The 25,093-nt window shown below is 43.7% G+C and overlaps 1 protein-coding gene across 1 annotated transcript; it reads left to right on the plus strand.

Moving 5' to 3' along the window:
- The first annotated feature begins 1,534 nt into the window (after positions 1-1,534).
- Positions 1,535-22,459, plus strand: ELK4 (ETS transcription factor ELK4). Its single transcript, XM_038748989.1, has 5 exons — positions 1,535-1,635; positions 11,762-11,977; positions 13,537-14,418; positions 15,291-15,407; positions 17,613-22,459. The coding sequence occupies exons 2-5, from the start codon at positions 11,771-11,773 to the stop codon at positions 17,709-17,711; spliced, it is 1,305 nt and encodes a 434-aa protein (XP_038604917.1). The 5' UTR covers positions 1,535-1,635; positions 11,762-11,770; the 3' UTR covers positions 17,712-22,459.
- Positions 22,460-25,093: the final 2,634 nt, after the last annotated feature.

Genomic DNA, 25,093 nt, shown 5'->3' on the forward strand with positions numbered 1-25,093 from the left:
CTTCCTGTGACTGACTGACTGAATAGAACCAATACCATCTTCATCATTATTATCATTCTTCACTCATTCGTCCAATCGTATTTATTGAGCGCTTCCTGTGTGCAGAGCACTTGAACGACTGACTGACTGACCGAATAGAACAAATACCATCTTCATCATTATTATTATTCTTCATTCATTCATTCCGTCGTATTTATTGAGTGCTTCCTGTGTGCAGAGCACCTGAACGACTGACTGACTGACTGAATAGGAACAAATACCATCTTCATCATTATTATTATTCTTCATTCATTCGAGTCGTATTTATTGAGCGCTTCCTGTGTGCAGAGCACCTGAACGACTGACTGACTGACTGAATAGAACAAATACCATCTTCATCATTATTATTATTCTTCATTCATTCGAGTCGTATTTATTGAGCGCTTCCTGTGTGCAGAGCACTTGAACGGCTGACTGAATAGAACAAATACCATCTTCATCATTATGATGATTATTCATTCATTCATTTAATCGTATTTATTGAGCGCTTCCTGTGTGCAGAGCACCTGAACGACTGACTGACTGACTGAATAGAACAAATACCATCTTCATTATTATTATTATTATTAATTCATTCGTCCAATCATATTTATTGAGCGCTTCCTGTGTGCAGAGCACTTGAACGACTGACTGAATAGAACCAATACCATCTTCATCATTATTATTATTCTTCATTCATTCATTCAATCGTATTTATTGAGCGCTTCCTGTGTGCAGAGCACCTGAACGACTGACTGAATAGAACAAATACCACCTTCATCATTATTATTATTATTCATTCATTCATTCAATCGCATTTACTGAGCGCTTCCTGTGTGCAGAGCACTTGAACGACTGACTGACTGGAACAAATGCCATCTTCATCATTATTATTATTATTAATTAATTCGTCCAATCGTATTTATTGAGCCCTTCCTGTGTGCAGAGCACCTGAACGACTGACTAGAACAAATACCATCTTTATTATTATTATCATTCTTCATTCATTCATTCAATCGTATTTATTGAGCGCTTCCTGTGTGCAGAGCACCTGAACGACTGACTGACTGAATAGAACCAATACCATCTTCATTATTATTATCATTCTTCATTCATTCATTCAATCGTATTTATTGAGCGCTTCCCGTGTGCAGAGCACCTGAACGACTGACTGACTGAATAGAACAAATAACATCTTCGTCATTATTATTACTCTTCATTCATTCGTTCATTCAGTCGCATTTATTGAGCGCTTCCCGTGAGCAGAGCACTTCAACGACTGACTGACTGAAAAGAGCGGCTGAGGGGCGGTGGGCGCGAGCTGAGGCGTCGCCCCGCCCTGCCCCCCGGAAGTGACGTCAGCGGCCGGGAGGGAGGGCGGGGCCCGGGCTGAGGGGCGGGAACCCCCCGCAGCGCGCATGCGCGCGCCCGTCAGGCCGCCCGCGGGGGAGGAGGAGGCGGTGGCGGCGGCGAGCGATGGGGGCCGCTGAGGGGAAGCGATGGCGGCGGCGGCGGCCTCGTCTTGGCCGCCCCGCCTGAGGAGGAGGACGACGACGACCACGACGACGACGACGACGACGACGAGGACGAGCAGCAGCAGCGGGAACCGCGGGCTCGGTGAGCGGCCCCGTCGTCTCCCTCCCGCCGTGCCGTGGCCCGGCCCCCTGCCAACCCCGGACAGCGAGGCCTCCTCCTCGCCCGGCCCGACGGCGGCCCACACTGAGCCCCCTTTTTCTACTCAGTCATTCATTCAGTCGTACTTATTGAGCGCTTACCGTGTGCAGAGCACTGGACTCATTCATTCATTCAGTCGTATTTATTGAGCGCTCACTGTGCGCAGAGCACTGGGCTAAGCGCTTGGGAAGTACAAGTTGGCAACATAGAGAGACAGTCCGTTCATTCATTAGAGGGGCACAGTCTCCTCCTCCCCCTCCCCACAGCACCTGTATATATATGTCTGTACAGATTTATTACTCTCTTACTTGTACCTCCGTCCCCTCCCCACAGCGCCTGTGTATATGTTTGTACAGATTTATTACTCTATCTTGTACCACCTTCCCCTCCCCACAGCACCTGTATATATGTTTGTACCGATTTATTACTCTATCTTACTTGTACCTCCTTCTCCTCCCCACAGCACCTGTATAGACGTTTGTACAGATTTATTACTCTACCTTGTACCTTCTTCCCCTCCCCACAGCACCTCTATGTGTTTGTACAGATTTATTACTCTATCTTACTTGTACCTCCTTCTCCTCCCCACAGCACCTGTATATATGTTTGTACAGATTTATTACTCTATCTTACTAATGCCTCCTTCCCCTCCCCACAGCACCTGTATATAAGTTTGTATAGATTTATTACTTTATCTTACTTGTACCCCCTTCCCCTCCCCACAGCACCTGTATATATGTTTGTACAGATTTATTACTCTATCTTGTACCTTCTTCCCCTCCCCACAGCACCTTTATATATGTTTGTACAGATTTATTACTCTATCTTACTTGTGCCCCCTTCCCCTCCCCACAACACCTTTATATATGTTTGTACAAATTTATTACTCTATTTTACTTGTATCTCCTTCCCCTCCCCTCCCCACAGCACCTGTGTATATGTTTGTACAAATTTATTACTCCATCTTACTTGTACCTCCTTCCTCTCCCCACAGCACCCGTACATATGTTTGTACAGATTTATTACTCTGTCTTACTTGCACCCCCTTCCCCTCCCCACAGCACCTGTATATTGTACCTCCGTGATGATGATGGCATTTATTAAGCTCTTACTATGTGCAAAGCACTGTTTTAAGCGCTGGGGATGTTACAAGGTGATCAGTTTGTCCCATATGGGGCTCACAGTTTTCATCTCCATTTTCCATATGAGGTAACTGAGGCACAGAGAAGTGAAGTGACTTGCCCAAAGTCACACAGCTGACAAGTGGCGGAGCCGGGATTTATCTCCTTCCCCTCTCCACAGCACCTGTATATATGTTTGTACTGATTTATTACTCTATCTTGTACCTCATTCCCCTCCCCACAGCACCTGTATATACGTTTGTACAGATTTATTACTCTATCTTACTTGTACCCCCTTCCCCTCCCCACAGCACCTGTATATACGTTTGTACAGATTTATTACTCTTACCTTACTTGTACCCCCTTCCCCTCCCCATAGCACCTGTATATATGTTTGTACCAATTTATTACTCTATCTTACTTGTACCTCTTTCCCCTCCCCACAGCACCTGTATATATGTTTGTACAGATTTATTACTCTATCTTGTACCTCCTTCCCCTCCCCACAGCACCTGTGTACACGTTTGTACAGATTTATTATTCTATTTTACTTGTACATATTTACTATTCTATTTATTTTATTTTGTTAATATGTGGTGTTTTGTTGTCTGTCTCCTCCTTCTAGACTGCAAGCCTGCTATTGGGTAGGGACCGTCTCTGTATGTTACCAACTTGTACTTCCCAAGCACTTAGTACAGTGCTCTGCACACAGTAAGCACTCAATAAATACGATTGAATGAATGAATACATATTTACCATTCTATTTATTTTGTTAATGATGTGCTTCTAGCTTTATTTCTATTTGTTCTGACGACTTTGACACTGTCTCCATGTTTTGTTTTGTTGTCTGTCTCCCCTTTCTAGACTGTGAGCCCGTTTTTATTTTTTATTTATTTAAATGGCATTTATTAAGTGCTTATTATGTGCAAGGCACTGTTTTAAGCACTGGGGAGGTTACAAGATGATCAGGTTGTGCCACAGGGGGCTCCCAGTCTTCATCCCCATTTTACAGATGAGGGAACTGAGGGCCAGAGAATTGAAGTGACATGCCCAAAGTCACACAGCTGACAAGTGGCGGAGCCAAATTTGAACTCATGACTTCTGACTCCCAAGCCCAGGCTCTTTCCACTGAGCCACGCTGCTTTTTCCTCTCCTCTTCCCCATCACCCCCCCAACTGCCCTACCTCCTTCCCCTCCCCACAGCACTTGTATATATTTGTACAGATTTACTACTCCATTTATTTTACTTGTACATATTTACCATTCTATTTATTTTGTTCACGATGTGCATCTACCTTTATTTCTATTTATTCTGATGACCCCTGTCTACATGTTTTGTTTTGTTGTCTGTCTCCCCCTTTTAGACTGTGAGCCCGTTGTTGGGTAGAGACCGTCTCTATATGTTGCTGACTTGTACTTCCCAAGCGCTTAGTACAGTGCTGTGCATACAGTAAGTGCTCAATTTCTAGACTGTGAGCCTGTTGTTGGGTAGGGACCGTCTCTGTTGCCAATTTGTACTTCCCAAGCGCTTAACACAGTGCTCTGTACACAGTAAGCGCTCAAGAAATATGATTGAATGAATGAATGAAGCTCCTAGTCCGGTGCTCTGCACACAGTAACTGCTCAATAAATATGATTGAATGAATGACTGAATGAAGCGCTTATTGCAGTGCTCTGCACACAGCCCATTGTTGGGTAGGGATTGTCTCTATCTTGCCGATTTGTACTTCCAAAGTGCTTAGTACAGTGCTCTGCACACAGCGCCCAATAAATACGACTGAATCAATGAATGACTGAAGTGCTTAGTACAGTGCTCTGCACACAGTAACCGCTCAATAAATACGATTGAACGAATGACTGAATGAAGCTCTTACTCTGCACACAGCCCGTTGGGTAGGGATTGTCTCTATTTGTTGCCGATTTGTTCTTCCCAAGCACTTAGTACAGTGCTCCGCGCACAGCGATCAATAAATACGATTGAGTGAATGAAATGAATGGTGGCAAGAGCCCGGCCTTGGGGGTCAGAGGTCGTGGGCTCTCATCCCACCCCCACCACTTCCCCGCTGGGTGACTTGGGGCGAGTCACTTCACTTCTCTGGGCCTCAGTGACCTCATCTGGAAAAAACAGGGTGGCTCAGTGGAAAGAGCCCGGGCTTGGGTGGCATAGGGCGTGGGTTCTAATCCCGCCTCCGCTGCATCCCCACTGGGTGACTTTGGGCAAGTCACTTTTTTTTTTAATGGCATTTATTAAGCGCTTACTATGTGCAAAGCATGGTTCTAAGCGCTGGAGCAGCGTGGCTCAGTGGAAAGAGCCCTGCCTTGGGAGTCAGAGGTCGCGGGTTCTAATCTTGGCTCCGCCACTTAGTAATAATAATAATGATGGTGTTATTTGTTAAGCGCTTACTATGTGCCAAGCACTGTTCTAAGTGCTGGGGTACATGCAAGGTGATCATGTTGTCCCACGTGGGGCTCACAGTCTTAATCCCCATTTTACAGATGAGGCGACTGTGGCCCAGAGAATAATAATAATGATGGCATTTGTTAAGCGCTTACTATGTGCGAAGCACCGTTCTGAGCCCTGGGGGGGATAAAGGTGATCAGGTTGTCCCACGTGGGGCTCACAGGCTTCATCCCCATTTTATAGAAGAGGTAACCGCGGCCCAGAGAAGCAAAGTGATTTGCCCAAAGTCACACAGCTGACACGTGACAGAGGCAGGATTAGAACCCAAAACCTCTGACTCCCAAACCCAGGCTCTTTCCACTGAGCCACGCTGCTGCTCTTGTCAGCTTGTCACTTGTGTCAGCTGTGTGACTTTGGGCAAGTCACTTCACTTTTCTGAGCCTTAGTTCCCTCATCTGTAAAATGGGGATGAAGCCTGTGAGCCCCTCGGACAACCTGCTTACCTTGTATCTACCCCAGTGCTTAGAACAGTGCTTTTGCACATAGTAAGCGCTTAACAAATGCCATTATTATTATTATTGTTATTATTATTATTATTTTATTATTTTATTCTCTGGGCCTCAGTTGCCGCATCAGTAAAATGGGGATGCAGCCTGTGAACCCTACGTGGGACACCCTGATTACCTTGTATCAATCAATCAATCAATCGTATTTATTGAGCGCTTACTATGTGCAGAGCACTGTACAAATTGGCATCACATAGAGACAGTCCCTACCCAACAGTGGGCTCACAGTCTAAAAGGGGGAGACAGAGAACAGAACCAAACATACCAACAAAATAAAATAAGCAGGATAGAAATGTACAAGTAAAATAAATAAATAAATAAATAAATAGAGTAATAAATATGTACAACCATATATACATATATACAGGTGCTGTGGGGAAGGGAAGGAGGTAAGACGGGGGGATTGAGAGGGGGACGAGGGGGAGAGGAAAGAAGGGGCTCAGTCTGGGAAGGCCTCCTGGAGGAGGTGAGCTCTCAGCAGGGCCTTGAAGGGAGGAAGAGAGCTAGCTTGGCGGAGGGGCAGAGGGAGGGCATTCCAGGCCCGGGGGATGATGTATCTATCCCAGCACTTAAAACAGTGCTTGGCACATAGGAAACGCCTTAACAAATACCATCATTTTCATTTTTATATTTATTTATTTTTTTTGCCCATCCTCACCGCCTCCAGATGCGTGATTTTGGGTTCCCACACCTCCCCCCCATCCGTCCCCAAGGGGACAGAATGGGCCTGTTTGAGGGTTCGCCATGGGGGAGGTGGGCATCAGGGCCGCGCGTTGGATGGGGCATTTCTCTGATCGAGGGGCCAGGAAGTGGGGAAAATGAAAGTGTGTCTCTCCGGCTCTCAGAAATGCTATGTGAGGTTGCGGAGACTTTGATGTTGGCCGGGTCATGCCGTAGTAAGCGCCCCTCCCCAGCTCGCCCTTCATCCGGTGTCAAGTTTCCTTCTCTAAAAAACAAAACACACCATTGAACTTGGCCATGTCCAGCGGTGGCAGGGCTGGGGAGACAGCCTCCCCTGCAAGAAGACCTTCACCCCCTTCCACTTCCAAGGATCTCTTTTTAATAATAATAATAATAATAATATTTGTTAAGCGCTTACTATGTGCCAAGCAGTGTTCTGAGCGCTTGAGGTGATACAAGGTGATCAGGTTGTCCCATGTGGGGCTCACAGTCTTCATTCCCATTTTACAGATGAGGTCCCTGAGGCACAGAGAAGAGAAGTGACTTGCCCAAAGTCGCACAGCTGGCAAGTGGCAGAGCCGGGGTTAGAAGCCACGACCTCTGCCTCCCAAGGCCGGGCTCTTTCCACTGAGCCACGCTGCTTCTCTAAGGGCAGTTTGTTGTCTCACCAAAAGATGAACCACCATCTCTTGCTTGAAAGGCAGCATGGCTCAGAGGCAAGAGCCGGGCCTTGGGGGTCAGAGGTTGTGGGTTCTAATCCTGGCTCCGTCACTTATTAGCTGTGTGACTTTGGGCAAGTTACTTCTCTTCTCTGTGCTTCAGTTCCCTTATCTGGAAAATGGGGATGAAGACTGAGCCCCACATGGGGCTCTGATTGCTTTGTATCTACCTCAGTGCTTAGAACCGTGCTTGGAACATAGTAAGCGCTTAACAAATACCATTATTATTATTGCCATTTGAAGTTAGTCCAGAGCGATACAGACAGTGGGGTTTTTTTTTTTGCCCCTGAAATGACCCACCCACCATCATCTGTCTCTGCAGTTATTAGAAACCTGTCCCTGTCATTTTTCTTTCCTGTTTTTTGGAGTAGTGGGATCCCGGCACCTCCATCCATCCAATGCCCTAAAGGACGAGGCCTGAATAGTTGCCGAATTGTACTTTCCAAGAACTTAGTACAGTGCTCTGCACACAGTAAACGCTCAATAAATGCGATTGAGTGAATGAATGAATGTGTGACTGTACTGGAGAGATACTGGATATAAACAGAGTCCGTTTATAGAGACCAAAACGCCTGCTGGATTCTGTCCAGATCCCGCCTTGGCATTTTTATTTTAAATTAAAACTTGTGCGGTGTGATTTGTTGAATCCGGTGAAGTCTGCCCTCGCTTTCAATTCCAGCATATTTTGCTGTTAATTCAGCACAGTTGGGGGCTCGTCTAATGAGCTGAGATTGCTCTGATTCAGCTACACATTCACGATTTTGGAGGCTTGTTTATTTTTAGGGATTTAGCTACTGTTTCTGGAGAGTAGTGGTACTGTGTGTTGCCATAGCAATGATATTGTGTATTATAAACATATTTAGTGTGGAGAAGGTTTCATTTAAAAAGGATTTCCTTTCCATAATAAAGTGAGTATCAACAACATGAACAGTACCCTATTTAAGCATTTGTTCAGGAATTATTCTCACCACCATCTTGAAGGGGCAAACTAGTCTGTTACAAAACATGATGTTTTAGAGTCCAACTTTTTTTCAATTCAGACTGCTTCAAATTGGGATAAATCAATATTTGTTTCCTTTCGTGTTTGTCTCGAGAAATAGACGTACCTTTTTAAAGCAAAATTTTCAGGAAGATAGGCATTTCATAAAATGTAAAATGAATCTCCATACCTCTTAAAACCTAGCTCCTGACTCCGCTCCCTGCCCTATCGCCCCCCGGTCCCCAAGCCTGACCAACATAAGGAAAGAAATAGCATCTTCTGAACACCTATTTGGGCACGTTGTATTTTAGGAGGCACCTGAAACATGCAACAAAACTAAAGGGTCCCTGCCCTTAAAAGTTTACAGTGTCATGGGGATCTACCAGCTGACACAATTCCTTAACCTTCCCCTGCTTTCTTCCTCATCATCCTCTTTCCTCCCCCTCCACATTTTGCCCCCCCCTTTTCCCCATCCTTGCTCCCCCTTTGTTTTTACTCCTCCTTTCTTCTCTTCCACTTTCCCCTCTCTCGAGGAAATCTGTCCTTGCAGCCAAATGAAGTTTCCTAGATTCTCACCATCCAAGTTCTAGTGACTCTCCTGGGGGTTTTCTCCTTTGAGTGGAATAACCAAAAGTATTTTTTGAGTGCCTGCTCTGTGTAGAGTACTGTACTAAGCGCTTGGGAGCTTACAGTACAACAGAGTTAGCAAACACATTCCCTCCCCTTAACGAGTTTACAGTCTAAAGGAATAGTTTGAGAACACGTTTTCTTATGTGTTATAAAATATCACAGTAATCCACACTCACTGAGTTGGGAATTTCTGAACAAAGTGAAGAAGAATTCAGATAACATGGATGGCCAGCTGAATTTTCAACACTAGAATGAACCTGAAATCAAAATTGACCCCCATTGTAAGACTTCTCTTTTCTCCAAATCAGGAATCATGTTTTTCCCCAGCCGCCAATACCCTCCCTGGTCTACTTTGGACTTCTCTTCCCCAAATTCAGTCTTTGCCTTGATCCATGTAAAACTAACTGCAGTGCTCAGCATCTGCAGTGTTTTTGATAGGCTTGAGGATAACTAGCTTTTCAAGGACTGCCCTGTCAGTGGGAGTTCAACAACCTTTGACACACAAATGCTATGTGGAGAGAAGGAATGACTCTGTTAACCTTACGTTTGATTTAAAAAAAAAAAAAGCACTCCTGAGGCTTGACTACGATTTTTTTTTCTCCCCTTATAACATGCAACATGCTTTGGAATTTTTAGCATTTATTTGCAATTCTGAATTATCCAATGATCGAGTCGGTTTGTTTTTTTAATTTTCTGGCCCATTATTGTGCAGGTGATGGAAAGGCATGAAGTCCTTTGGTCTAAACTAATATTTGCTGCTAAGAATGTTAGGTTGTTTTAACAAGCTTTGACAAGCACTTAAACTGGAAGCCTCGTGCAAGCCTGAAGGCAACTTTGCCTTGCAGAGGCATGGTTCATCACCAGAAGATTGTCCAAAAAGAGTTTTGAAATTAGTTCAGTAAATCTTGCATTCTGACATAGAAGAAAGGACATTTTATATGGCCTGAGCTTTTGAAATCTATTTGCCAGGTGTTCAGAGGTCTGTTCTGGAATGTTACCCAATACACTAAAGGACAAGGCCTGAATGACTCTACTGGAGAGATACAGAGTCCATTTATACAGACCATAATTAACTTGTATTTATAAGGCATGTTGTATTTACAGATTATTAGGATTCAACCTTTTTTGAATTTCTAGGACATGAAAGGATCTTCATCCGGCGATGGTCTCCTCCTCCATTTAGGAAGACGGTTAATGGATGGCATACCTAACTGAATTCTAGTCCCGGCTCTTCCATTTATGTAGTATTTGACTTGGCAAGTTGTTTCCCACTCTCTCCATGTGGGAATTAACCCACTTGTACAACTGGCATAATATTTCTTGGCCCAGCCTTCTTCCATATCTTAAGGACCTTACCAAATAATAGGGGAGAGAACTGGCTCAGGTAAAACTGAAAGATTGCCCACCAGCTTTTCCTATAGCCACCCAGATAAACCAGGAGGGGCCTTCCTGGGTAAACTGGTAACAGGCTGGCGGATTTCTCTCTGGTTTACCTTGTTGGGCTTTTCCCCTAGTCGTCCTACTGTTTCTTGAGGGGAAGGATTGTGGGGGTGGAAAACCAGACCAGATCCTGATTGGTCTGAAGCTCCTCATACAGAAAAAGAAGAGTTTTATTTATGAAATGCTTACTGTGTGCCAAGCACTCTACCAAGTGCTGGGGTAGATATAAGATCATCAGGTCTCCCAAGGAGCTCACAGTCTTAGTAGGAGGGAGAACAAGTATTAAACCCCCATTTTTCAAATTTCTGATTCCCAACCCCTTGCTCTTTCCATTAGGCCATGCTGTTTAATAATTTAAGAGTTTCTGATACCTTGTTAATATCCTTGCTTCATTAATATAAGTAAGTTTTTGAATCATTAAGTGGTATTCTCCAAACACTTTGAACTTCTTAGAAGGAAGCAAGAAACCAAAATTATTCTCATTTTACAACAAAATCATGCCTAAAAGAATAAAGACACTCAACTAGTCCACAAGATTCAGGTCTCTTGACCAGCCCTCTGAGTGTGCTGATTCTTAAACAAGAATCTATTTACCTGGCTGGAGTGACAGACTGAGCAGGAGGAGTTGAAGAACGGACTTCCCACTTCTCACCAGTCCATGTCTGCCGTTCTGCCTTCGGGTCCCCACTTCTAGAGTGTGATTCATGTGGTTGTCTGCTTTTGTGAGTCCCGTCCTTTAGGGTCTGGAAGGTCCAGGTTTCTGCTGTACATGATGAAATCCTCCCAGCAGGTGTGATGTTTTGAAGTTTTATAGTGTGAATAACACCGTGGGAGAATTTCCATGGTACTCCACCACATAAAGATGAGATGTCGTTCAACCTGTAGTATTGGCTGTGTTTTACTTCTGTCATTGTTGAACTGATCAAGAGAGGCCTCCTGCTTTAGTATGTAAAGGCAGGAAAGTGTAGGATAACATGTAAGCTTTCAAAATGAGATGATGGAAAATACTGGCTGAATTCCCAGTGTCACTCATTTGTCTATGAGTGAGTTTTGTCACCTGTGAGATCTGTGGCACCCTAACAAATTCATATTGTTTTCCAAAGCTACCCGATCCATTTAAATCATGGCAAATGTAGCCCTCTGTGAAAAAAATAAGATATTCTGGAGGAATGCAGCCAGTTCTTGAAGGAAGATTTGAGGTCTGAAAAGGCTGCGGCAGTACGTAATAATGATTCTGATGCATTCGTTCATTCAGTCGCATGTATTGAGCGCCTACTGGGTGCAAAGCACTGTACGAAGCACGTGGGGGAGAGTACAGTACAACAACAGACATACATTTTTTTCTGCCCACAATGAGCTCACAGTCTAGAAGGGGAGACGGACATTACTATTAACAAACAAATAAATAAATAAAAGATATTTCATTTACAGCTTTTGGAAATAGTGTAGTCTCCCTTGTGACGTTGCCTGAGATGAAGGCCAAATCCTTTGTTCACCAGTTATTGTATGTTGTATCTGTATTCCTCTTCCAGCTCACTGCTATGGACAGTGCCATCACTCTGTGGCAGTTCCTCCTTCAGCTCCTCCAGGAGCCTCAGAACAAACACGTGATCTGCTGGACTTCTAATGACGGGGAATTCAAGCTATTGCAAGCAGAGGAGGTGGCCCGGCTCTGGGGAATTCGCAAAAACAAGCCAAGCATGAATTACGACAAACTCAGCCGAGCTCTCAGATACTACTATGTGAAGGTATTCCATCTTTCAACCTCCTTTTTCTGTTCTCACTTCAACCCAGCTCCAGATCAATAAGCATTGTGTCTTTTGTACCCTCCATGGGAAGGAATAGGTGATAATAAACCTTTCCATGGGTTTATCGTAAACCAAGTGACTTGTTATTTGTGTCTAAATATTCCACTCCACTGATACCAATGGTATTTCATTCATTCATTCAGTTGAATTCATTGAACGCTTACTGTGTGCAGAGTACTGTACTAAGCGCTTGGAAAGTACAATTCGGCAACAGAGACAATCCCTACCCAACAATGGGCTCACCCTGTGCACCTGATAATGTACTTTTACTTCTCTCTCAAACCTACTGATTTTTCAATATTACTAACTGTAGTTAAGGACAAAGTGACTGAATAATTGAAGTAGGATAAAGGTAGTTTAGGACTCACAAAACAAAATGTATTTTTGATCCTACTGTCCAGAACAGTATGACATTTTTCTCTTATAACTTAATTGTTTTTAAAAGTGTCATATGGTTGCTTTTCATTTTAGCAAGCTGAATTTACTTGGATCAGGGGATCAATATGTAAATAACCATTTAATATGTGAATAACCATTGCCTTATTTGTAAAAATTAGGATTTTAATTTTTTCACTTGACACCAAGGTAAAAGCAGATAGTTCAAAAGAACTAAACTTAAGCAAATGCTCAGTTTTACAAACCTCAGGATAGGTGAATTATCCCGCAACTATTTATATCTAGGTGTCTTAGGAAAGAAAATAGCCTGAGGTTCGTGAGTGAAGAGGAAATCTTAGCAGAGATCATGTTCTAATCCTAGGATGACTTTGCTCTTCGTTTTCTCATTGTCAGCGTTCCCTTAATACATTTTGCATCTTTGGAAATTATTGAAATTCATAGCTTCTCTCAGCCTTCTGCTAGATATAAGACAGATGGGAGTGTTGAAATGTTAAATGTTCAAACTTTTTAATCAGTTCAGTCGATAAAACTTGAGTGCCTCCTGTGTACAGAGCTTTGTACTCAGCACTTAGGAGAGCGCACTAGAGTTTTAGAAGGTAATCAGGGAAGGCCTCCTGGGGGAGATGAGGTTTCGGAAGGGTTTTGAAGATGGGGAGAGCTGTGGTTTGTCAGGACGGAGTGGCAAGCGGGAGAGGGCCCGTGCAACCGGTTAGTGGTGTGAGGTTTAAGAACAAGGCAGTGAGTAAGATGGTTTGAAGTAAAGGAAGAATGTGAGCTGGGGTACAGTGGGAGAAAAGTGGATTAGTAGGAGGGAGAGAGCTGATTGAGTTCCTTTTTAGCATTTTCCTAAGGGCAGGGAACGTGGCTTCTAACTCTATTATATTGTTGTCTCCCAAGTGCTGAGTAACAGTCCTCTGCATGTAGTAAGTGCTCCTTAAATACCATTGATTGATTGATTAAGGGCTTTCCAGAAGCTCATGTCTTTTCTCTCCTCATACATGTATCGGGAAATCCATGTGTCAAAGAACGAGATTGTCAGCTTTATAGAGAGGACTAAAAGCTCACCTGATGAGAGAGGGTTCTCTCATTTTATGTCCCAACAGAACATCATCAAAAAAGTGAATGGTCAGAAGTTTGTGTACAAGTTTGTCTCCTACCCAGAGATTTTGAACATGGACCCCATGGCCGTGGGCCGGATAGAGGGAGACTGTGAAATCGCAGGTTTCACGGAAGTCAGCAGCAATCTGAAGGATTTGGAGAACGGGGGGAGAGAGAAGCCACTCCAACCCTGTGCCAAGACCTCCAGCCGCAACGATTACATTCATTCTGGCCTGTACTCCTCATTTACCCTCAACTCTTTGAATTCCTCCAACGTAAAGCTCTTCAAATCGATAAAGATTGAGAATCCAGCCGAGAAAATGGCAGAGAAGAAAACCCCCCAGGAGCCACCGCCCTCAGTCATCAAGTTCGTAACGACGCCGTCCAAAAAGCCTCCAGCAGCGCCCCTTACCTCCGCCATTTCAACCGTCCCAAGCATTTCCATGGCTTCAGAAGACCCCCTCCAAGTCTTAGAGACTCTCGTCCCTCCCAGACTGCCTCCCCCTGAAGTCCCGGTGTCGGGACTCGACGCGGCCACCGCTTTCCCCACAGCGTCCCCCGAGTCCTCTCTCTCCCCTCCTTTAGGGGAGACGTCCAGATCCCCTTCCCCTCCCTTGAGTTCCAACCCAGACCTGGATATCGATACAGACATAGACTCTGTGGGCTCACAGCCTATAGAGCTCCCCCAGAATTTATCTGTGGAGCTCAAAGAGCAGGAAGCGACTCTACTAGACAAGGACAGCACAAATAACTCAACCCGGTCCAAGAAACCCAAAGGGCTGGAACTTACACCCACTCTCGTGATCACAGGCAGTGACCCAAGTCCATTGGGGATCCTGAGCCCATCTCTCCCTACGGCTTCTCTTACGCCTGCACTTTTTTCACAGGTAATTGTGCCCTCCCGCTTCCAGTTCCGTTGTTGTTTGTTTGGGTTTCATATCTGCTTTTTTTTCAAAGCGAGAGCTCCGCGTAGTTCACTCGCTCGTTTTTCCAGTCTGTTCCCACGCTCGGATTACGTTGAGTTTTGGGGCATCGACCGGAGAGAGGATTGGGAGGGCTTCTGAATAGTCTGCAGGTACTCCCAACCCCGTCCTTCCCTCCCCACCTCCCTGCCCCCGCCTCATTTAGCATAGGCAGCCTCTCCTGCACGATTTTGGGGCTGGACTGAAGGTAGAATATTGGTATTATTCAGTTGGGTCAGCTGTTTTGTTCTTCTAAATAAAACTTTACTTTCTTAATATAAACTGGGAAATGAATTATTGTCATTGAATAGCAATCTGTGTTAGAAAACAAAAACAAGTACAGAAGGACCTTAAGTTCTACCTGATGTTGGGTAACAGGTTTGCACAATTACTTGTAGCTATTCATTAACTTACTCATCCCACAGAACATTTTTCTAGGTGGATTAGTCCTTTCATTTCACAGGTCAGCTGCAGCTTTCTCACATCACTAAGAAAGAGGCATGCTTTAGGACTCTTACTTAGAGCACCTTTACCTTGAAAAATGGAATCTTAATGAATTAGGAAAACTTTTTCTTAGAAAAGCCCTTAGCAAAGATGAAGGACTCAATACCAGTTATCATCACCATCATCTTATTACCTTTCTACTGCTTTTAAAATCATCTGGACTTTTCAAAGTTGGATAGTACTATAGAGCTTTGGGGTGGGGAAAGGACATTAATTTGGCTTCAGGTTCATTGGTTACCAAGATAGAAATGACACATTCTCTGATCTAAGTGATTTGCTTTTGTGTGTTCCAGACTCCTATCTTGCTGACGCCTAGCCCCTTGCTCTCCAGTATTCACTTTTGGAGCACTCTCAGTCCTGTCGCTCCCTTGAGTCCAGCCAGACTGCAAGGTGCTAGCACTCTTTTCCAGGTAAACTACCTTCTGTGCTTCATTATTTTTATATTTAACAGTTAGCTTTTTGATCAGGGACGTGGGTTATCTGGGTAAGAAAGTAGGGACATGCTGCTCTAGACTGTAAATTTGTTTTGGGCAGGGTACATGTCTGCCAACTCTTTTAGGTTGTACTCTCCTAAGTGCTTAGTACAGTGCTCTGCACACAGTAAACACTCATCAATCAATCAGTCGTATTTATTGAGCGCTTACTGTGTGCAGAGCACTGTACTAAGCGCTTAATAAATGCACTTAATTTAGCCATAGTGTTATAACTTGTAATGACTGCATATGTATGTCCCAGCTATTTTTTGAGGTTTGTTATGAACCTCAGAGAAAGTCCACCCCCTCTCTCTCTCTCTCTCTCTCTCTCTCTCTCTCTCTCTCTCTCGCTCTCGCTCTCTCTCTCTCCCATACTGCTCTAAATTGGGCCCCTCTTCAGATATCTTCAATCACTTTAAACATTGAGATAAAATACAGTGAGTAGATGTGTAATGTGTGGGTGTGCATTTTTACATTCACAATTATATGCTTTTGAATGTTTGAAAATTTGAGAGCCCCAAATACATGAGTTTTTTAAGTAAGCATTTTCACTACTTTGATTCATTCAATCATATTTATTGAGCATTTATTGTGTGCAGAGCACCGTACTAAGTGCTTGGGGAGTACAATTCAGCGACAGATAGAGATAATCCCTACCCAACAGTGGGCTCACAGTCTAGAAGGGGAGAGACAGACATCAATAAACAGGCATCAATAACATCAATATAAATAAATAGAATTATAGATATATACACATCATTAATAAAATAAGTAGAATATTAAATACGTACATATATATACAAGTGCTGTGGGGCGGGGAGGAGGGTAGAGCAGAGGGAGGGAGTCAGGGAAATGGGGAGGAGAGGAGGAGTAGAGGAAAAGGGGGACTTAGTCTGGGAAGGCCTCTTGGAGGAGTTGAACTTTCAGTAGAGCTTTGAAGTGGGGAAGTGTGCTAGTTTGGCAGATTTGAGGAGGGAGGGCATTCCAGTCCAGAGGTAGGACGTGGGCCAGGGGTCGACGGCGGGACAGGCGAGAACGAGGCACAGTGAGAAGGTTAGCACCAGAGGAGGCTGTGCTGTAGAAGGCGAGAAGGGAGGTGAGGTAGGAGGGGGCAAGGTGATGGAGAGCTTTGATGCAACAGTGAGGTGTTTTTGCTTGATATGAAGATCGATAGGCAACCACGAGATTTTTGAGGAGGGGGGTGACAGAGCATTTCTGTAGAAGGGTAATCTGGGCAGCAGAGTGAAGTATAGATTGAACCCACGGGGAATGTCAGTTAAAGAAGCCATGGTAAAATTCAAATCCTTCAAATTCTGTTAAAGTAGGGGTTGAAACTAGTGAGTAAAAGAGTCTCTTGATATCACTGTTACACTTTCCACGTTCCCCATTAAGAGGGAGAATCAGGGTTTGACTGTACTTGGGAGGTAATTGGGGTGTCAGGGATCTTAAATAATAATAATAATAATGGCATTTATTAAGCGCTCACTATGTGCAAAGCACTGTTTTAGAGTCCTCTTGAGGCAGCAGGGCAAATAGCCAGTTATCTGAATGTTGGGTTATTCGAAGGAAGGCTGGTTCAATTAAAAAAAAATTAGGTACCTGTGGATTAGAGTTAGCCAAAACAAATTGTATTTGGTTATGTGACTTTTAGATGATCTGAACTGGTCTCCATCAATTTAATTCAGATAATAGACCTTCCAGTGGGAAAGTAGGTGACAGACTAATGATTTGCTAATTTTAAGGAGTCTCTAGACATTTAAAAATATCGGTATAGGAGAGGTTTCACAATCTTTTCTGCCTTACAGCCTGCCACAAGGAGTTTCCCACTGGTAGCGGGGCATTAGGCAAACCCTTGCCCCTTAAGCCATGGAGTAACATGAGAGATAATTTGTGTGCTTAGACTTTTCATTTCAGTATTGCAGAATGGGGAGCAATAATGTTCAGGTGGCTTTTAGAAAAGAAGGTTTCTTTTGTCAGATGGCTTTCCTAGATGATAAACAGTGCCTGCTCTTGGCAGAAGACTGGGTCCCATCAGCTGCTGTAGAAGCTATTTTGTTCTGCCCCAGGGAGTTTAGTAGGGACAGAGAGTGAAAGTTGGGGTTGAGTAATAAGATTATAATGTATGTCTATTTTCTCTCTCAGTTTCCTTCAGTGTTGAACAGTCATGGGCCATTTACCCTCTCCAGCCTGGATGGACCGTCCACACCTGGCCCCTTTTCCCCAGACCTTCAGAAAACATAGCACATGACCTTGTGGACAGGGAAAACTGGGGAACAAAGAAGGAAGAGACATTCAATGAATCCACATTTAAAAGGAGCATTTTGTAATTCCACAGAGCTGATAAGGGAGGGACAGTTGTGATTTTTGCCCATTCCCTGGTTTTTTTAAAAAAAGCAACAACAAACCTTTTTGGGATTTCCTTTGGTAGGACTCAAGTGGGAATGGAAATGCCTTAACTGGAGTCAAGGCTCCACCTCTCCTCTCCCCCTTTCCCTCTTATGAGAAGATTTCCCTTAGCAGTTTGGGTAACGAGCTTTTGGGGGAATACAGTGACTGAGTCTGCTTTGACTGAAGCCAGTGAAAGCAAGAGATCGTTTCGTTTTTGCTGCCAGAACTCACCAGCGGAAAGAAGATTCACGATCAAAATCGATGATTCCTTCAAGGTGGTCATGAAATTGACCACCCCTTATTTAAGACTGTTGGTATCCCTTCTTGTTCCAGAATACCCCATGATTTTCACCTGGTCATGTACAGCAGAAAGCTTAATATCATTTCTCTTTCATAGAGGGTGAAATTTAAATGTTTTCTGTAGGAAAGATTGAAGGCGGTGTTGGGATGGAGCACAGAATAGACAGCTCAGCAGAGGCATCGGGTTTCCATTTCTGCAAGATGGTTCAGTCTGCCCATTTAGGTTACAGGGTGAACTTGTCTGAACCTGTCAAGAAAGTATGGGATGGTGGTTGCCTTCTCCAGCTGCTGTAGCCTAAGGGGCCTCTTTAACTCAAGATGACAAGCGTTGGTTTGAAACCCAGTCCTTGGACGATCCACTAAGAAGGTGGGAATCCACATCTGGCACGGAAACGTTGGCTGCTTTCTGGGTGGTGTGGTTGTACACTCACTGACTACAAAGTCACGCGTGGGTGGTCAATAGGCTTTTGTGAGGATGGTGCTGAATTGTTGAGAACGCTGGACAGGCCTGGTGAGATACAGAATTGAGCAGTCTGAGAGAACACTGATTGCTTTTTCTCAGTCCAAAAACATAGCCCAAATGGAGGTCCCTTACTTTCTATTACCTCTAAGTCATCCTTTCTTTGTGTTTGTTTGTTTTTCATGCTTTTTTCCTTTCAGGCTGCGCTATACTTGAGGTTATAAGTAGACAAGTCAAATGAAAAGTGAACCATCCAGAATCAGCAGTGAGCAGTGAGTAGAACTGTGCTTGTCCAGCCTGTGGGAATGGGAATATCTCGGAGGTGGGGAGTTCATCTGCAGCTTAGTAAAGTGCCTAGCACATGGTAAGCACTCAATAGATGCCACTGATGGATATCAGTGCTTAGAGATCCAACTGCCGAGATATTGGTAATGGGAAGTGCAGGCTTTCGTTTCCAGGTCCCAGAATCGGCCAAACATCAGTCGTGTAATAATGAATGACCAATTCCCTGCCTGCCTGGGACGGATAAGGCTAGGGCTCTCTTGGCCAGTTGGGCGGTAGGTCCACAAAAATTGGGCTGAGATCACTGTTACTGTTGGGCTCCCGTGTTAGCCTTCTTGTCCTGGAAGCCGGGATCAAATATTCCGCAGAGTATAAACCACTTTCTCAATCCTAGAAATGATCCCTAGCGTGGAGTCGTGTCGAGTGAGTGGAGTGGAAAAAAAAGTTTACTTGTGTTGAACAAAGAATTTAAGGCCTTCAGACCCTTTCGATCCAGCACCTTTCAGCAGCACAAAATTCACTTTAATAAAAATTTTTTAAAATATAGTTGTATAGGAAAGCTCACGTCCAAGGCTTAGCTTAGTGAGGAGGAGGTAGCTGGCGATCAAGCTGTGTTATAGATGGTGGTTGCGGAAGCCCACCAAACCAGTGTTTTTGTAGTTTGTGTGGTGTCACCCTCAGGATTGGATGCTTCAGGATGGCCAGTTTCTTTCTGATGTCTCTTTTCTTAAGCACAGTGAGGTGGAGGGAAAGGTTATATCCAGGAAGCGACCTTCATATTCCGTAGCATCAGAGGCACTCTGCTAGTTCATTTGTAGAGGACAACAGAGTAGCCTTCTGGGGCTCTCGACAAGTGTGCAGTAGTAACACTGAAAGATATCTGTAGGTGGTGATCAAGAATGGGTGCATTGGCTTGGCAGTCCCCATGCCTGTTCTAAAATGAAATTTCCCCGAGGCACTTTGTGAAAGTTTTATATTGTTTCTAGGATTTTGTGCATTCAGTGAAGTCTTACCTAAGATTTTAACTTTTAGTTAGCAAGCCACATAGGCTGGATTTTCTTTTCAAGGAATGAATACAGTAAGGAGAGCAGTCTGTTTTGAAAGATCCCATCTTCGGCCCTGCACCTTACGGAGTCCCAGACCAAACTTGCTTCTTGAGGGCAGGGAACGTGTGTGTGTGTCTTGCTTCTGTTGTGCTCTTCCAGGAGCTTAACTCAGTGCTTTCAATCAGTCAGTGGTATTTATTGGGCACTTACCGTGTGCAGAGCACTTTCCACTCAATAACGCACAGATTGAACACGAGAGCTCGACTGCTCCAGTAAGGAATCAAGAAAATTTGGTCCAGTCTTGTCTGGTTCTCTGCTCTTGCAACCTCAAAGAGGAGTTGCCTTACCTGACTGGTGTTCATAAACCTCCTCATAAGTTTTGCCCTGATTTGGGCGCTTTCGTCACTAGGACTCTTCAGTTCTTAATTGAGTGAGCATAAAAAGACAGGGCTCCTCTGTGATTTGCATTCGGTTTTCAGTCAGTCCAGTAGCATTATCCAACTCTAACTCCCACAGTTCAGATTTTCCCCATGCCACTATCCTGGGGACTCAGCCCGCCCCCAGCTATTGTCACCTAGGCATCCAAGATCGTGCTCCCATCCTCTGCGAGCAAGTCTTTGTCCCAGATAACAAGTCCCACCACCTGGGCTTTGCTTATTTTGTACGGGGTGGGACAGATTCAAAGAATAATAATAATTGTGTTAAGTGCTTACTATGTGCCAAGCACTATTTTAAGCACTGGAATAGGAACAAGGTAATCAGGTTGGATAAAGTCCCTATTGTAAATGGGTCTCATATTACACTGGCTTCAATGTTAAGGTTTTCTTAGTCCCAGTTCTGCTGTGGTGTATTTTGTGAAGGTGGGAGGCCCCTGCCCTCCCCCCAGTAGAGAATGGGGAAACCTTTCTCAGCCCACTTTGTCATCACTCGGGGGTGAAGCCTGACATTTTGAATTTTTCCCATCTACAGTGTTCAACAGAGAGCAGATTTGGTGTTTCTTCCCAGAGGGAAATAGGCATGCTCAGGTCTGACATTGGTAATTCTATTCTTTACCTCCTTCCTGGCAAGTGCCACCACAGCATATCTTTTTGAACATCCCATTGAAGGTTAGGTTTCAATGAGTGACTCTTTTAGATGCAGTGTGAGTTGGATCTGCTATCTCGTAATAGACCTTTTGTCAGAATGAATGCTATTGGGCAACTGAAGCCTGTTAAGGGAAGCCAGTTAAGCTGGGTTCTAGATTTTCTGTTAGACAAATTTTCTTTGCCTTTCTCCCCTACATTCTCGCTCATCATCTTTCCCATCCATTGTAAAGGGGCCACCAGATCATTGAAAAGGAAATTCTGTAATACATCTCTGTAACTTTTTCCTTCAAATAAGGGCTTTGTTGGGTAGGAACCGTCTATATGTTGCCGATTTGTACTTCTCAAGCGCTTAGTACAGTACTCAGCACACAGTAAGCATTCAATAAATATGATTGAGTGAATGAATATAGTCCCTCTAGCAGGGTCTTTGGGCTCAATGAGTCATCTCCTCTGTCTCTCAGACTTCAGGCAGGGCTGTATTTAAACCAACCTGGTAAACATCTGTTTTACTTTTCAAGTTCTGCAGAAGAAGAGATTCCACCAGTCTGCTTTACCAAGTACTTTTCAGAGGGTCTTAGCAATGTACTCCTAGGAGTTGTGTGGTGTTTTTTTAATTTAGATGATTACTTTTCAGTGGATTCTCATTTCAACTTCTCCCACCTCACTTCAGCCACTCTCTGGAAGGGTGTTGAAAGAATCACAGTAACACTGCAGTGAGAGAAAAATATTGTATCCTTTAAAGTCCCTAGCTGTGAACTGTAATGCTGGCTGGCTTGTTTGAGGGATGTTGGGGCCCCAAACAGTACCATGAGAGAGGTTCTTTGCAGGTTTTGGAGTGCTAATCTTTTGGGATTGGGTGGGAACCACCCTGAATCTACATTGTGGCTTGACCACAGAAGAAGGGTGAGCAGAGGTCAAGAAAGAAGAACCCCAGGCTAATCCCGGGAGGGAGGTGGCTCGATGAGCTGAGGGAACTGCTGGAGTGAACTTGGACTGCTAGAATGCAGCAGTTGGTGTAGGCTTGTGGGATTTGTATTCATTCAGTTGTATTTATTGAGCGCTTACTGTGTGCAGAGCACTGTACTTAGCGCTTTGTATGCCTCTGGGCCTTTCTGTTTGTCTTCTCTCTTTGGAGGGTGTTTTAGGGGCCGTCATCTCTTGAAGTTACCCTGTTGGGTGTTAGAAACTGACTACCCTGTCACTATTAGAGCTGGAACCCAGCTTTCTGACTCCCAGTCTGGCATTTACTATTTTAAAACTTGCTTTTTTTTTTTTGTATTTATAAAGCACTTACTGTTTGCTGATCACCAGGCTGAGTGTTGGGGTTAACACAAGGCAGTTGACTCAGACATAGTCCCAGTTCCCACACAGAGCTCACAGAGCAGGAGGGGAAATACGTATTTTATCCCAATTTTACAGCTGAGGAAACCGAGGTCCAGAGAAGAGACTTGCCCAAGATCTTCCGGCATGCAGATGACAGAGCCAGGACTAGAACCTGGATCTTCCAACTTGCAGGGCCTTGCTCTTTTCACTAGGCTATTCTTCTCCCTTGGTTGGCCGTGGTTTGGGAAAGACTAGTAGTCATCCTCTGCCTTTCGCTTTTCTAGGAAGAGAATTCTAACTCGAGAGGGCTCTTGATTTAGCACTTCAGCAGTTACAAAACTCATGAGAGCAATTAATGACAGGAGACTTCTACACAGCCCTGGGAAGTTAGTAGGAGATGGAATACAGATTTCTCTACATGGTCTGACAGGAGTATAAGCTCAGGAGCCTCAGTAACCTATATAAGGGGTGCTAAATTATTAACTTTGGTCTAACTGGAAAAAACCCCTTGGAGGCCTACATGCAGTTGCTTCAGAGAGCAGGAATGCAGGGCTGACTGTTGAATCTAATTGCCAAACATGATTTCTAATCGCACCCAGACTAGGTTACTTGGGTAGAAGGCTTAGAGAGAAGGAGAAAAAGAAATTGAGTGCTAGTTTTCTCACGGCTACTGATGCTACCACTTTATTTTTTTGCACACACCTGGTTGGAAAAGATGCACAAGAGACAGGAGTGGCTAGGTAACCCATCAGCATGCTTCTTCTCAGATTAGAGTCTTCATTTGATTCCCAGATCTGAATAACCTTGAATAAATTGGGCACTAAAGTTTAGTCCTGTGTGCAAGCGTAACTATGCATACAGTCAACGTAACCACACACAGAGGGACTTCAACACTTTTTTCTTTAGACATCACATCTGATTCAAATTTCTAAAATGACATCTGGTTTTCATTGTGGTACTTGGGGGAATCCCTCCAGTTTTAAGTTTCCCACTCACGCAAGCATATCTGTTACAAATTTGGGATTTGTACGTGAGAGCCTGTCCTGGACTTTTCTGAGAACTTCATATTTACCTCTCTTAAGAAGGTTGTCAAGTAACAAGGGATTACAAATTACCCAATCATTTATCCAACTTTTTCTATTGCTGCAGGCAAGTTTACACGTTTGACTGTCTCTTGGCCAGCCCCTTCCCTCCCTTCAGCGCAACTGCCATGTAACAGTATCTACTTGCTACCTATTTAGTGTACTGAATATTTAAAAAGTCTCTTTTCTCAATCTTGATGTAACCACTACAAAATTCACAGAATAATTTCAGGTTGGATTTTTTGATGAATAATTACATGATTATTTCAGGGTTGCATAGGAGGGTTGCTTAGTATATGATTCGACACAAAGAAATCTATTTCAGGACCTTAAAAGGGATCTAGACTCTTCATTACTTTGGGGTACCTGTAATAGGTGTGTTGTATTTACAACAAATTAGGTATTAAACTGTAGTAGAGCTGTGCTGACGGAAGTGCTAAGGAATTTATTCTTCTGTAGTTTAGCAAAGACTGCAAGTAAAAGAAAGCATAGTGTATCTGAGCCTCTGGTTAGAAACCTAGGATCCTGAGGTAATTTTGAGGCCTGCAAAGAGGTGGGAAGACTACTAATATTATAGTTCTTGGAAGGGGAATTTGACAGAATACCGTGTTTCTGAAAGTGAATTTAAAACTAACTGGGAAGGGAGGTTCACTTTTCCCCTGTGGATGTCTGCCCTAATTCTTATCCTTCATTCTAGTTTTAATATCTGGTTCTAGTTGTAAAAAGGGTTTTCTTGATGTTTGAGACATCTTTGGCTTCTTAGGTTTGTCTGTCTTCAAATCATCTGCTTTATTTTTCTGTCAAGCAAGCAGGCAGTTTGGGTGGTGATTTTAAAACTCTGCTGGCATTGCCTAAAGAGAAAGTGTCCTCTTGTGCCTCCTATACCAGCAGGAGAACCAACATTTTAAATTGTTTGAATCTTCAAATCAATAATTCTTATAGGTAACGGAGACCTAAGAGAGGAGAGAGGGCAATTTGAACTTGATTTGGTGCTTTAGATGGAGTTTGTGATTAGTAAATCATGCTTTGATATGCCAGTTGAGCACTTCTGTTAGGTGAGTTGTGAATGGAGAATAGGAGTGTGCCTGGAAGCTGTCTTTTTTTCTAATTTTTTTCCATAGCCATTTTTCTGAAAATATTTTAAGGGGGAGGAAACTGCCAGGAAACTTAGCTATTGCTATGGTGCTGCGATTCACACTGACCACTGTGAAAGATGATAATCTAGAGTGGTGTGTGTGAAAAAGAGAACTTCGGCCTAATTTTAGGCTTTCTCCAAAAGACTGGAAATTTCATTTGATCATTATATCAATTTTTGAGGAAGTCTTTCACAAGAAAATTCATGGAAGGTGATCATATCCATAAACGTGGTTTGACTCTGCTCCGAACTCCTGGATAAATACACATCAAGCAGTAGTAGAACTTTAAATTTATTTTTTAATATTTAATTGAGAAACTGGAACAATTCCTTCTGTGTCACTCTGGAGTAGTGGCTGAAAATGCATATTTATTTATAGATGTGTGTGTGTATATGTCTATACACACAAAATCTATTTTTTAGAGGGATGTGTTTTATCCATCCCCAAGGCTGGGATGGCTGTGAGCCTATATATTTTGTACTAAAAGGGAAAAAAAAAAGCTGCATTTTGCAGCTGCCACT

The sequence above is a fragment of the Tachyglossus aculeatus genome, chromosome 7 (genome assembly GCF_015852505.1).
Source record: "Tachyglossus aculeatus isolate mTacAcu1 chromosome 7, mTacAcu1.pri, whole genome shotgun sequence".
NCBI lineage: Eukaryota > Metazoa > Chordata > Mammalia > Monotremata > Tachyglossidae > Tachyglossus > Tachyglossus aculeatus.